General features: G+C 39.7%; 3 protein-coding genes across 3 annotated transcripts; all 3 read right to left on the bottom strand.

Annotated features, from left to right (window-relative positions):
* Positions 1-1,762: 1,762 nt before the first annotated feature.
* On the bottom strand, positions 1,763-4,499 carry cyba (cytochrome b-245, alpha polypeptide). The gene is made up of 6 exons (XM_079340194.1): positions 4,324-4,499; positions 3,910-3,979; positions 3,313-3,387; positions 3,121-3,204; positions 2,886-2,967; positions 1,763-2,466 (listed from the first exon to the last, which is right to left on the bottom strand). Exons 1-6 carry the CDS (start codon positions 4,379-4,381, stop codon positions 2,272-2,274), a joined length of 564 nt encoding a protein of 187 aa, XP_079196320.1. The 5' UTR covers positions 4,382-4,499; the 3' UTR covers positions 1,763-2,271.
* Positions 4,500-5,046: 547 nt separating this feature from the next.
* Positions 5,047-11,700, bottom strand: mvda (mevalonate (diphospho) decarboxylase a). Its single transcript, XM_079340193.1, has 10 exons — positions 9,984-11,700; positions 9,498-9,568; positions 8,972-9,086; positions 8,713-8,859; positions 8,382-8,581; positions 7,783-7,857; positions 7,442-7,660; positions 6,818-6,933; positions 5,944-6,052; positions 5,047-5,521 (listed from the first exon to the last, which is right to left on the bottom strand). Exons 1-10 carry the CDS (start codon positions 10,057-10,059, stop codon positions 5,441-5,443), a joined length of 1,209 nt encoding a protein of 402 aa, XP_079196319.1. The 5' UTR covers positions 10,060-11,700; the 3' UTR covers positions 5,047-5,440.
* Positions 11,701-12,043: 343 nt separating this feature from the next.
* On the bottom strand, positions 12,044-14,433 carry pdcd5 (programmed cell death 5). Its single transcript, XM_079340196.1, has 6 exons — positions 14,225-14,433; positions 13,310-13,350; positions 13,032-13,093; positions 12,733-12,824; positions 12,574-12,645; positions 12,044-12,490 (listed from the first exon to the last, which is right to left on the bottom strand). Exons 1-6 carry the CDS (start codon positions 14,288-14,290, stop codon positions 12,446-12,448), a joined length of 378 nt encoding a protein of 125 aa, XP_079196322.1. The 5' UTR covers positions 14,291-14,433; the 3' UTR covers positions 12,044-12,445.
* Between the last annotated feature and the right edge of the window lie 104 nt (positions 14,434-14,537).

Genomic DNA, 14,537 nt, shown 5'->3' with positions numbered 1-14,537 from the left:
ATAAGGTGCAGAATGTTTGCATTTCTAAAGAAGGTGCAGATGTAAATATAACATAAAAAACAAGAGCTGTTGTAAGATTACTGTACAGATAAATATATTGCACGTTTATTTGTCAGTTTAATTGTCTTTCCAGAGAGGTAAACCAGTTTTGGGGGTTGACGGGGAATGAGAGGTAATCCGGTTTCTGGGTTTGGAGGGGGGATGAGGGGATTATTTTGTAGTGTTCAAGAGTCTTATGGCCTGAGGGAAGCTGTTACAGAACCTGGAGGTTCTGCTACGGAGGCTGCGGAACCTCTTTCCAGAGTCTAGCAGTGAAAACAGTCCTTGGTGGGGGTGGGAGGAGTCTCTACTGATTTGCCCTGGTCAGACAGCGACTTTTTGCAATCTCCCGGATAGGAGGAAGAGGAGTCCTGATGATCTTTTCCGCTGTCCTCACCACTCTCTGCAGAGACTTCCAGTCTGAGGCACTGCAAGCTGGTTTAGACATAGAAGCAGTTGGTCAGGAGGCTCTCTATAGTGCCTCTGTAGAAGGTGGTGAGCATGGGGGGAGGGAGCTGTGCTCTTTTCATCCGGCGCAAAAAGTGCATTCGCTGCTCTTTTTACAAGAGCTCCGGTGTGTAAGGACTGGACTGGTGCCTCCTGAAGTCGACGATGATCTCCATGGTCTTGTCGATGTTCAGGACCAGGTTGTTGGTTCTGCATCAGTCCACCAGATGATTCACCTCCTCTCTGTAGTCCATGTCGTTGTTGTCACGGATGAGGCCCACTACTGTTGTGTCGTCCGCAAACTTCACGATGTGGTCAGTAGTGGACCTGGCACGGCCAGCGGACTCAGGACGCAGCCCTGAGGGGAGCCGGTGCTCAGGGAGATGGCACTGGAGGTGTTGTCGCCCACTCTCACAGACTGGGGTCTGTCTGTGAGGAAGTCAAGCAGCCAGTTAAGTAGGGGGGTGCCTAATCCAAGAGGGGCCAGTTTGCTGTGGGATGATTGTGTTGAACGCCGAGCTGAAGTGCAGGAACAACATCCGCACGTGTGTCCTTCCCTTCCAGATGTTCTAAACTCAGGTGGAGTGCAGTCTTGTAGTTGAAATATTCTTAACTTTTGAAATCCGCCTGAGTGCATTTAATGAGCTGTATGAATTTGCCTGAGAATCTCTTGCACCACACACAGCTCGAAATATATTTTGTAACGTCTCTCTAGCAGCAGGGGGTGGCAGCATTAACATGGCTAAATGAATCTACCTAACAAGACTTGAAATCTTTTACAAATCCTTATCTTAAATTCCTCAAAGTATAAACTAAGAAATAAAATCTATAAAGAATTAAACAAGTTCTTTTAGTGAGTGAAAATACAACAGCAATTTACAGGACATTAAAAACAAGACTTTAAAGTAGACCTGCATTCCATTGGGGTTCACACCTGCCACACCAACTAAAATGAGGAAGTGCAATTGTTTTTTGGTGGTTCACACACACCTCAGCTGCTTGACAGATCTGTGCAAAGCAAAAAAGCAAAATCTCACAATAGAAAAGAACTGTCACTAACCTGTGTAACTTGTCTGACAACCATTAGTAATGGCAGATGTACTAATATCACATCTCAAACAAACAATGGAAGACAGTGTGGCAAAACATTTGAGAAGAATATTCAGATAAATGAGGGAAATTCTAGTGTACTGAAATGCCTGTGTTTGCAAAAGGAGGAAGTTACAAATTTCATTACTGAAAATAAACTTCCTGGGGAAGCTTCTTGAATAAGACATTTGAGTGTGAAAGGGGTTTATTTACAAGACATTAAAGGACAAGAGGGAAATGGCTACAAACAGCCATGTACAGCCAAAAAGTCAATTTAATCCAATATAGATGTACAGTACTGTGATTAGTTGACTTTAAGAAACACAAGTAGTAATAACAGTACGAGAACATACATACAGTAGGTAATAACCTATGTGCCAACTAAATACAATTCATACATATTGAGCTAACAAACATGGTGATTGGTGCAGAAAACCACTTTTATAACATCTGTTTATCTCCAGAGGCATGTTTTTTTGTTATCAGTAATACATTCACTTTACCAATCCTTCTCTGACCTCTCACTGTTACAAAAATATATAAGTATGCATTTCTAAGACAGTAGAGCTTCACTCATCTTCAGAAAACTCTTCATTTGTTCAGAGTAAAAGAGTCTGGTTAAAGCCTACTGGGACTGGTTTCAAGGGCAAACATTTGACTAAAATGAGGCAGGCAGGGGACGGAACACTGAACTGGTTATTCATCAGCAGTAACATCGATGGCGTTGTCATAAGCCGCTCCCTCCAGGTCGTCTACTCGTTTCCTGCGCATCTCTGGAGGAGGTCTCGGTGGAGGATTCTGAGGAGGTTTATTGATGCTTTTTGCGAAACCTGGCTTTGGAGTTTCTTTTTTTGGAAGAATGGGCTCCCAGTGTTCACCTCGGATAGCTGCCTATAAACAAAAACATACAACAAAGAATGATAACCAGTAATGTAGTGCAACATCAAGTTCCCTGAAACCTATATTGTTTTAATCCCTACAATGATAAAAGGATGAGAGGTAATCGTGGTCCTCGTCCTGTACACCTGTACACATGCATATTTTAATTTTGATTAACTATGCAGCCTGGAAGGATTTATAACTTTTCTTGACACATCTAGTTCCGTTAAAGAATTTGGACACACCCCTGACTTCTTGGATTTCACAACCATGGTGTTATGTCTTAACATAGCTAATGAAACAATCTCTTCCTTGTTGCCATTTCCTCGTTTCCACCAACAAGCCACTTCCTGCTTCATTTGATAAACCTACCAATTTCCACCGTCAATAACCTGATTTACTTGAAGTTATTGTTAACGTTTACAACTTACCACAAAGTAGATGATGCTGGAGATGCCGAGGCAGACACATCCAAGGACCGTGGCAAGCATAAAACCCCCAGGTACACAAAGGCTACAAAGATAGACAGAAAGAGAGACAGACAGACAGACAGACAGACAGACAGGGATTGAGAAGAAAAAACAAAATCAGTCTCAGAATGATGTACAGGGAATAAGATAATAATGCTGTCTAGCAAAGTTAAGTGGCTGAAAAACAAATACTCACGCAGCATGTATAAAGGCTCTGACATAGTAGTTCCTCGTAAGCGGCCCGAATGATTTGACAACCACAGAGAAGCAGTACTGGCCCCTGAAGGACAAAAAGACACTAGACTGAGCAAACACCTACCGTTTTGTCCATTAAAGCTCAAACCGACAATGAAAAAGCATGAAGTGGTGTAAAACCTGCAGTACTTACGTTCTCTCTACACTTGTGCCCTTGGCTCTTTTGCTTCTTGGATATTCAAGTAGACAAACAAACACTCCAGCAGCCCTGGTTATCTGTCAAGGCTGATTCAAATTACTTGGTTCACTGGTTCACTATGATAGCACATCAAAGCTCATTGTTGAAAGAAAATGATGGACGCACTCATTGTGTCTGATATACAGGAGAATAAATGCAGATATGAACGAAATGTGAGCTTAAATGTCGAATCTACTTTTCTTTGTTACTTCTTACATGTATTCATGAATATAAAATATCTTTTTTTTTTTTTAAATTGAGTTATTTTATAGTCTGGATTGAGCCTCAGTAGGTCTTGCATTATACACACAGAAACTCTTATAATCAACAAACACATACTCTGCCACTGTACCCAAAAAGTAAAAGCAAGTACAAACTTAAACATTTTCATTCATGTATTTCACTGTTTACAATCACATCTTTACCTGAAGGATCAAGTGGATTCTTAATCAGCGTGTTTTTTGCAACAAGGTAAAAGCTACATTTTGTTCTGCACAGAACATTTAACCAAATGTAACTGAATAAGTTTATGAAAAGTAGCTTCAAGGATACACAGCAAACGCAGCAAACTGCCAACCTCTAAACTGTCCAGCCACCCCAACAATGCCTCCTGTGAGGTAAACTGAAAGGAGGAAACAGAAAGATTAAATGAACACTTAACAAGGAAGGTTCCTGTTAAAGACCATTATATGAGGAATTGTACATTAATCTAACTATGAAGAAGTTGAATTTCTCATCAAAGCAGTTCATAATATAGAGTTTATAGAAATGATTTGACATAGTCTACTGATGTGATTAAATAAAAAGGACAATTACTAAACTAATATAAATAATTAGACATAACTTATTAACAGACGAGAGACATTCAAGACACGTTCTCCTCTGAAAAAAAGATTTAAAACTTTATACAATTAAAATCTGTGAATAAGATTTTAATTATCTTTGGAGATTTTTTTTTATACTCACTGAGTCCAGAGGCCAGAGCTTGTTCATTGGCCCACATCGCCCACTCTATTTTCCCCATCGTGTTCACCTGAGCAGCCCCTCTAAAGACAGCTATGACTCTCGTGCAGAGCGACTCACAGTGATTGTTTCTACAAGGAAGCAGAAGTATTTACTGAAGGAATGTGGACGTGCTCGTTGAGGGGCGTGGCTTAAAGCACGAAAGGGGAGGGGCTAACCAGTACAGACAGGTTCTTTCAGTCCTTTCTGCGCTCCCAAGTTATTTTTAAGTTTCGATGTTTGCTTGTCTTTCTGCTTTTCCTTTCTCCTCATATTGACTTGAGTGAAACTTTTAAACACTGGACCTTTGTTTGAACCTTCACCTGAAAGTTTTACAGAGATTTTTGTCGGAGTAGCAATAAGCCTAATTATAACCAATTAAACTGAATGATTGTGATTCTGTTCTGTATAAAGTCTTTACAGAAAGACCTTCAAAGATGTCTGCCGAGACACAAAGGAAGCCCTTTAGTGCATTTTTGTAGTTCACTCTTAAGTCTTTTCTTAGACTTAATTATGTTAATCTGTTTTTTAATATAAAATATAACAATGATGATTAATGCTTTCAGTGTAAGTCACATTGAACTGACATTGTATTTGTACTTTCTTTGTTCCTGTCCCTGGACCCTGACCTAGTAAGCAAACCAAACATGAACCTGGAAATGACAGTAGTCAAAACGTGAAACACTCTTATAGACTAAAATATATTTTTATTTATGAAACAGACATACCGTAGGTCTGAAATTATTTTCTGCATGATGTCAAATGAAAACGTTATGAAAGTGACCAATATATGAAAACATATTTATAGTCATTTGAGAGGAAGAGATCAGCTGCATAGTTTTACAGTATTTAGTTTAGAGATTAAAAAAAACCCCTCTTTACATCTACCTGTAGTTCCTGAGAATTGTTAACAAGAACACAGGAGTGGAAATTAGGCAAATGAGAGAAGACAGAAAAAATCCAAAATGATGAGTGTCTGACGTTACTTTTAAAAATATCACATTACATATCATCAATACAAAAGTAATTCCTGCTGACTGTATTCATTATTATGCTATTCAATTTTGTCCACTGTTTAAGATCACACATTTTCTTTAGGAAGCCCGTCAGATCCAAGTAGATGCTGAGTGGGATCCATCAACACACAAGGACCTGGTCCAGCCTTGAACAGAGAAAAAGAAAATAATAGTTATTCCAACGAACATATTCCTTTTAGACTCTCAGATTTATTATTCTAATAACATCTTAGCAATTTAACTCACTAGTGTTTCTATCAGTACAAGGAAGCAAAAACTGTATATCACAAAGTGTGTGACACAATTTCAACTGCACATGTGCAACACAATGTTGGGTAAGAGGGAGAAGGTTAAAAGGAAATGTGGAAAGATTACTAAATGTGTGTCACTATCTCCCGATATAGAGATATCACAGCCATTAACTGTATGCTGTGCAGTCTTTTAAAGTAACCTGAAGTTAAACAGAAATCAAGATCAGTTCACTTTGCTGCCTGATGTAAACTAACACTACATTTACAATAACTTTTTGAGCAACAGTATATGAATCCATCAATGTCTTTAAGTGTACCTTGGTACTAATAATGTAGCTTATTCCCTTTGACATGGGCTCAAGGCCAATAGCCTGCTTCAGCTCCTCAGAAATAGCAGCTTGTTTAACTGGAAGACCCCTAATAAAGCTGCAGAGAAGGAAACAAGCAATGAGTCATATATCAGAGGCGGAAAAAATACACCTTTACAACAGAGTAAAACAGCTTATCTAGGGATCTAAAGTACCGTAAATTTCGGACTATAAGCCGCTACTTTTTGTCGTGGTTTTTAACACTGCGGCTTTTAAAACGATGCGGCTTATTTATGGATTTTTCTTGCGGGACAATGAACTTGTGCCGCAAAAACATTTGACTTCGTCACATCGGATCTTAATATCAGTCATTTTGCGCTTTATGCACGCACCCTCATCATGGAAAACACATGGAGAAATACATATGATGCAGCTTTCAAGTTAAAGGCGATCGAACTGGCTGTCAAAGAAGGAAATAGAGCTGCTGCACGTAAAGTTGACACTGACAGCGACAACGAAAAAGAGACTGAGGAAGTGAGTAATGAAGTCATTCTGAGGCAGTGAATGGATGGACTTTTTCCTGTGAAATATATTACGGTAATCTTTTTCATCAGCCGCGTTACAGACACTGTTTGATAAAGGATTTACAGTAGGCTTCATATTTGCGGATGTTACCAGTAGTACGTATTTCATTAAAAGTTAAAAAAATGTCTTTCTGTGTAAATAGCTCTTGTTATAACGTGGACACCTGCGGCTTATAATCAAGTGCGGCTTATATATGTACAAATACATTTTTTTACCTATTTTTAGCTGGTGCGGCTTATATCCAGGTGCGCTCAATAGTCCGGAATTTACGGTATTCATCTAAATATAAATGACTCACTGTCCTCCGTTGGTCTCAGGAGGGAAGAAATGTTGAACCACCTCAACAAACTCAGGAACATGCTGCTGGAGCGTGAAGATCACAGCGTTGGGTCCTGCATCGAATGTGTATGCCAACTAGAAGTACACAAACAGATTGTGACGGTCCTGTAGAGAGACTTTTCTGTTCCCTGGTGTAAAAAAAACCCCTTCGAGTTTCACATCTGTATTACACCATTTTAGAATTTCAGCTGCATAAACTGAGGCACGATACAATGACTCATATCAGTATTATACATTTCTATAGTTAAACATATTGTAGTGAGTAGATTATCATATTTTTAAGAGACTTACACATGAAAAAACAGCTATTAAGTGTGTTTGTGGTTTAATTTCTGAGTATTTTATACCCTTTCAAGACACCATGATCCATTTAATTGATGGTTTTTCATTCAGAGAACTGAGATCACAATCCATTATTCCCTATGCCTTGTTGAGTCAGAGTTGTAGTTTTGAGTTGTGTGCTAATGCAGTAACAAGTTTTCAATTTCAAAGCAGCTTTCACACAAAGCTGTCGAAATAAATAGAACACTGGGTTTAAACATGAGACAAAGGCAGCTAGAGGTGGAAGTGTAAAGTTGCTCACCCGTGTCTCTCCGTAGTGTCTGTTATACCGATGCACCACATTGATAACCTGCTGTGACACACTGTTGAGGTAGAAGATGGGAGGATAGGTGTCGAGGCAGGTGGCATGGAACTGGTTACTGTCCTTCATGGTGAGTTCAGCGAACGCAGCAAAGTCTTTTCTTCGCACTGCTTCGATCATCTCTGCCATCCGGCCTGGGACGACAGACTCAGCACGGTGCTACGGCCACAAACACAGAAAAAATTGACGTAGACCTTCTTTGGCACAACTTTCAAAGCAGTTTAAACATGTTTGTAATGTAACTTAACTGAATAGCAAACATCTGAAGTAAAATAAAATACCTTCAAGAGACAGCTTGTTTGTACACTTGTTTGCATCCCAGAAGTGCTGCCCACTGGCTTCCTCTCAGCGCAGGCCTGTGAAAATGTGCATTTATACCATTTTTACTTGCTTGTTAGAAAAAAATGCAGAAGCTTTCTAGGTCGGGTAGAATCAGTTATAAATTTGCTTGCCCACTTCCAGCATTACAACATGTGTTGGTAAGTCGTGATAACTGGTCTCATATCTTGCAAACCAAAGGGGGTCCCAAACTGCTGTGTAGGGGTGCCTGGAAACTGCCTACCTTCAGTGGTCCAAACAAACACTGACCATTCCACACTTGAATCAAAAAGTAGAAAGGGGGAACATAGTGGCGGTTGTGTTGTTGTCAGAGCAGCCAGCACTTCAGCATAGCATGTTTCCTTAATGACTAATGACATAGTAAGGTCGTTTTCGGATGGATTTAATTCGGCAGATATCTTACATATTGCTCCTTAAAATGTGCATTATGAACACCAGTCACGTTGTTTGTTGTACATGTAAGACAAGAAATCTTAAGCTACCTGTTCTTCTGGACCCATATGGCATTTTTTCTCTCTCAAATTCACAAAAACACACTTACCACAAGCACAAGTATCCTGAGCTCAGGCCAATGACTCTCTGGCTCCACCTGCTGGGCGAGACTGTCCTTGCCATCTTCTTTCTGTCCCATGAGCCATTGGACAAACCCTCCATAGATACTCCGACATGCACTGCCTGAACCTTGCCTAGCAATCCCAGACAGCTCCCCTTCTACACCAAACACTCGGGCAAGAGTGTAAACTGCAGCATGGCGATATTGAAACGTAAAACAAAAAAGTTACATCAATTAAAAAAAAGTAATATAGCTTAAATTATTTATTGTGTTGAAAGAAAAATTGTTTTTGTCATGGAAAGTTTATACACATTCTTACCTAGACAAGCAAATCCAGCTGCTGAGGAAGCAAGTCCGGCAGCAGTGGGGAAGTTGTTAACAGAGCAAATGTGGACTTTGTGAGATAAACCAGAAGCATCCAAAGAGGGGTCCCCATCATTACGTCTCTTCCTTGATAATCGTCGAACTAGATTTAGAGAGAAACAGAAAAATTACACCCTGGCCTGGCTGACTCTTTTCTTTCAGCTAGGTCCTTTTATTATAGTGTTATTGGGGGGGGAGGGGAGGACAGGACTCACTCTCTCTGAGACAAGACTGCAGCCTTGGATGGTTTATGTCCTCCTCTTTGCCATTGAGCCATATTCGATCTTCCTGAAAGGACCTGCTGGTGGCAACTGTTGTGGTAGTTTTCAGCTGAACAGAAGGAGGAAATGAGGTCAGATATTTAAGAAACAGATTTTAGCATCGAGACTTATGCACATCACAGGGTAACTACGTATAGTTCTCATTATCAAGGAACTATTCAACCACTAATAAAAACATTTTCAGAATCAGACGCTATCTATTTTTTCTTGAAATGCTTCCTCACATTGTACAAGAACAAACATTGACCCTATACTCAAACTAGCCCTGAATCTTTTTTTTTTTTTTTTAGTTTCTGCTAGAATGAGACAAAAACTTTCTGTGACCAGCAGAACTGATTTAGCAACACTTTGTTTTAAGATGATTGCAGGAGAAACTGTTGTTTTCTGTTGCAGCTCTGACAGTAATACAATGGTTTGAAGGTGCATTAAGATATTTTAAGAGATGAACATGATGTTTTACCTGGTCTTGATGCAATGTGACACTCAGAGAGGAGTTTATGGGTAGAATGAGTTGTTCATTTCTCTTCCCCCCTGCAAAGGTAGCATTTATAATACAGAGTCGTGCAATTAATTCATATTTGACATGCTGGAAACAAATGCACTAAAGGTCATGTAAAACAGTGTCACACAAACAGTGACCATTTCAACTGGAGACTTGCAGAAGAATGAGTGCGAGTTAATGACAGACCCTAACACATGGCCCTTTATTTCTCTATTTTTTCAGTTAAGACACGTGATCTAAATCTTCAGCTCCTACATCCATTGTAACCTTAATATTTACACTGTATGAATGTAACACCGTCACATTGGCTGGACACAGTCACAACCCAGATGGACACAAAACACAAGTCACCAAACAGGATAAAGATGCACAATTAGGGATTAGTCTTATTTTAAGCGTTATACACCTACAGTTCAAATCTACACGAGTCGTGGTCATACTTACAGTATTTAATGACAGCTATATTCACAGGAGCGGTGCATGTCACTATGTTTGGCTTATCCACACTATCCCCAGGCATAGCTGTATTTGTATGTTTGTGTTGATACCTGAATAATCTGAAAAACACTTTACAAGGCTCCTCTCGAGTTCAGTTTACTATTATTCAGTTTAGCTTTAGCATATCCTCGAGGACTCTGTCGATTGGTGAGTGTAGAACACATGACCGAGCCATCCCACCAATCAGAGCCGAGCAGTGATGAGGAAACGGTCGAAGTAGCCAATGAGAAGTCATCTGACCACAGTCGTGCGAAATGGGGCAAGGACAGAGACCAACCCTCAAATGCGTAGGGTTGGTGGAGGTTATTGTAAATGGCAGTTAATAATAATAAAAACAAATTTAAAAAAACACACTACTAGGGATATTGTGAGGTCCCCAGTGGGTTTCGTACATAAGGTATTTGTTTTACAATACACCTTACATATTGGGGCCAATATACAAGAATACAAGAAGACAACCCTTTTCAATGTGGCATCAATTTCAACATTCTGGGAGAATAAAAAGCTGGTATTGCCAATAAGTCATTCCCAGTCCATCATTCAAGCAGCCATGAACACACAACGTCACTTTACGGACGAGCAGCGCCACCTGGCCATAGCGCGCCTTCAGGTTGGTAGCAGGATGTCAGCTGTTGGTCGTGAACTTGGTGTGTCTCAAAGTGTCATCATGAGCAGACTTGCAGCAAGACACAACTACTGGCAGTGTTGGTGAAAGATCCAGGTGTGATGGACCGCAATGATGACCAATACCCTCCGACAGTTATGCTACTGCCACAAAGCTGCAGTAAATGAGAAGTGAGGGAGGCTAGGGTTTCCAGACAAACCATTCATAACCGACTCCACCGCTTTGGCTTGAATGCCATATGACCATTGCAGGTGACTCTACTGACACCAAGACACGGTTTGAAATGGCCACAAGACCATGTGACCTGGACAATGCAGCAGTGGTCTACTGTCCTGTTCACTGATGAGTGTTGGGTCACCTTGCACAGAAATTATGGTCATCAGTGTTCAACATGACCGAGGTCAACACGGTCCCCAGGGTTCACTTTGTTGGAGGAGGTGCAACAGTCAGGGCAGGGATCAGCAGTCAGCTCAAAACTGATTTGTTTATTGTAGATGGCTCAGTCACTGCAAGTTCTTACCTCAGAGACACAATAGAACCCATCATCATCCCCGAATTCAACCAGCAGATCCCCATCTTTCTGTTCATGGATGATAATGCTCCACCACATCGTGCCAGAATTGTCACAGCTCAACTTCAGGAAGTTTAAATGCCTCATATGATCAGCAATGCCCCCTGACCTGAAATCCATAGAGCACATCTGGGACCAGCTGAAGCAGTGACTGGATGCTTGTACGTCACCCCCACTTGACCTGGCAGAACTGCGTGTAGCACTTGTGGAAGAGTGGAACGCATGAGGCTAGTTAGGAGCACGAGACGTCGCTGTCAAGATGTCATTGCCGCAAATGGTATCGTCTAGATTGTTGGGGTAATAAATATCGAACAAATGAACATGGTGCTTCTTCTTATTAATAGTAATATCAAAGAGTATAACTATTACTTATTTCATTAAAATTCAGACCACATAGGAAAAGCACTCATGTAAATAACAATATCCCCAAAGCAGTAATGCTATTGAAACGACAGCGAGGTTCTTCCAGAGGAAAAATACAAAAAGTATTTTTTTGCCTTTTATTTTAAAAGCAGTTGAATCCGTTTAAGGAGCCATTAAGATCAGTAAATTTGGGACAATGCTGCAAGTGTTCTCTTCATGTCTTGAGTGTACTCACAATTAGGATAACTATCTATTTACCCAATTGAATCACATTTTGAAAGGAAAAAAAGGAAATTAACAGGAATATTTTGAAAAAATTGATATGAAAACTGAAAATTTTAGAAATTGTTCAGAAGATGAACTTTAAGGCTTTTGCCAATTGTTTAAGTAAACCTTCAAGATAAAGAAATGTCAGCAAAAAGAAAATATCCAAGAAAACTCCAGTACTAATGGGAAGCGTTCCACTAATAGAGAACTGTCTAATGTATTTACAGAACAGTCGAAATAAACGCAACAGCGGCATACCATCTGAATTGTTTAGTTTGATGAGCAGAAGTCATGGTAAAACATAAAAAAACAAGTAACAATTGAGAAGTATTGGTGGAGTCAAACAGCACCATGAGCCATCAGGGGTAATCATAAGCCGTGCACAGCTTTACCAACAGATATCTTAAGAGAACACCATAAATGTGCCACATTGATTACTCCACTCTGTTGGTCTTCCTTCTTAGCATACAGTGTCCAGAAACACAGAATCTAGTGTGGCATCTCATTATCCAGTTAGTTAAGGTGCTTCAAAGTCCCAGTAAATAATGTCCCGGTTCTTCTCAGGCCTCATGTTCAAACGTATTAATCATCCTCATCATCAGAGTCCATCACCCGCCTTCTGTTGAACTAAAATAAGAAAGGACAAAAATACTGGATGAACCAATGTAATGAATGTGAATGAAAATGATTTGATATGTCAATAATCTCACTTTGACCGTTGTCTTCTTCTCTGTTTGCTGACTGACTTTTTCTAGAATCTCGATTAAACCTGTCTCGGAAATCTGAGAAAAGAGAAGATTCATTCATGACTTAGCTGGAAGCAAGGTTGACAGCATCAGTGCTGCAGGCATCAGGAGTCATTCACTTACCTTTCCCCCTAACTTTCCAAATCGAGCCATTTGAATGAGATAGTTTTCAACTGCTTTGGCCTTATCCGGTTTCACCAAAGCAAGGTTGCTCACTAATAAAAAGGAAAATATTTAATTGTGCTCATATTTTAGTAGTATGACATGTTTTGTATGTTTTAAGTGTGGTAAGATTTATGCAGATCAGAAACAAAGGACTAAGTGGATTGATTTCAAATAGTGTGGGTTGATACACACTTAGGTTACCCACATATATGTTCAAAATCATCAGAACACAGATATGAATATGTAAACAATCTTACATCTGGCACGGGCAGACTGGTCAAGAACTTGTGCCAATATAGAATTCCTCATCTCCGTTTCTCTGTGAATGAAAAGAAACAATATGAGCCCAGGAGCACTAACCATAATCATTACTATGTTGATCAGAAGCTCTTTAATATACAGTATTTGAATGAACTGTTTCTTCCTACAATGCTAGATATTGTGCAGCTTGAATCAGTCCTAATTTGATATATAATATGACTGATATATTAGATCACTATACTTGTAGGCTGTTGAATTATTAAACACACTGTACCTTTGTTTGGCCTCCTCTCCTTGTTGATTATTTGAAGAATTCTGGAAGAACGTAAAAATACAATGACATGAAAGATTGAATAAGAAGAAGAAGTAAAACTTGATACTGAGTTTGTTTATTACCTGACATGAAGGCTTAATGCTGAAAAGTGTTTACCTATGATTTTCCTGATTTAAGTTCTGTTTGATTGATTTCATAAAAACAATTTAAACCTCATTACTACTTCTTGGAAAGTGTTTAATGAATAATGAAAAATAACATATGCAGTGGGTTGGACTATTTCAAAATGTGAAATGTAAAGTCGTTAGTACTCTGTGGTAATATGCAAGGTGACAGTGACGTCATCTCAAAAAGTCATATGGCTTTCCATTCTGATGTCCTCGCGCTTGTCTGTTATCTATTCCAGGGCTACATTTTCTATGATGATAAGTTAATATCTTCTCAAACTAACATCGTGATTTGTCGTGCTCTGCTAAAGCCTGGGTTTGTTGTCTAAACTGTATGTGCAGGGCTGAAACATTACTGTGTTCAGATAGATTAAGCCTTTGATTGAAATCTGATACAATGCTGTGGTTAACATTTAAATAAACCATTCTGTCACCTCACTTAGTGCATAACAAACCGACAATCAAATTTACCCCACCCAGACTCGACTCATCAGTTTAAACCCTCTTTGTTTCAGTTTCCTCAGCGTGCATTGGTTGCTTATCAGAGGGGTGTGCGCCGTCAAACTGAGGAGATCGGATCTTTTATTACTGTGATTTTGTCTCGCTGACTGCATTAATATCGTCTCATGCTATCACAAGTGAGCTACACATCCTCTGAAGTGTCAGTCGACACAGTTGAGTTGTGGCGACTAGTTTAGCTCCAGCAGCAATAGCTGTCTGAAAAAAAAGACACGTGTTTTTTCCTTACCCCATGCTTTGCCTGAAGCTCCGCCATTCTCTGCTGTCTTATAGCCTCTAATTCGTCGTCGGCCATGGTTTACAGCTATTTTGTGACTCTGAAGACTAAACAACGATGTGATCCAATATAATGCACTCCAAACTCGCATCAAAGACAAGGCCCTGTGGCTCAGGGGTGGCTAATCAAAATCGGACGATCTAACACACAGGGTAAAGCAATCGAGAACAGAGTCACACGGGACAAAAACGTTGATTTCACTATTGAGGAATTAATTATTTTTTTTCTAATTAGTTATGCAGTAATTCAGTTTTTGATAGTAGAA

Source organism: Symphodus melops (assembly GCF_947650265.1).
Source record: "Symphodus melops genome assembly, chromosome: 3".
Lineage (NCBI taxonomy): Eukaryota > Metazoa > Chordata > Actinopteri > Labriformes > Labridae > Symphodus > Symphodus melops.
This window is presented reverse-complemented; position numbering and strand designations above follow the sequence as displayed.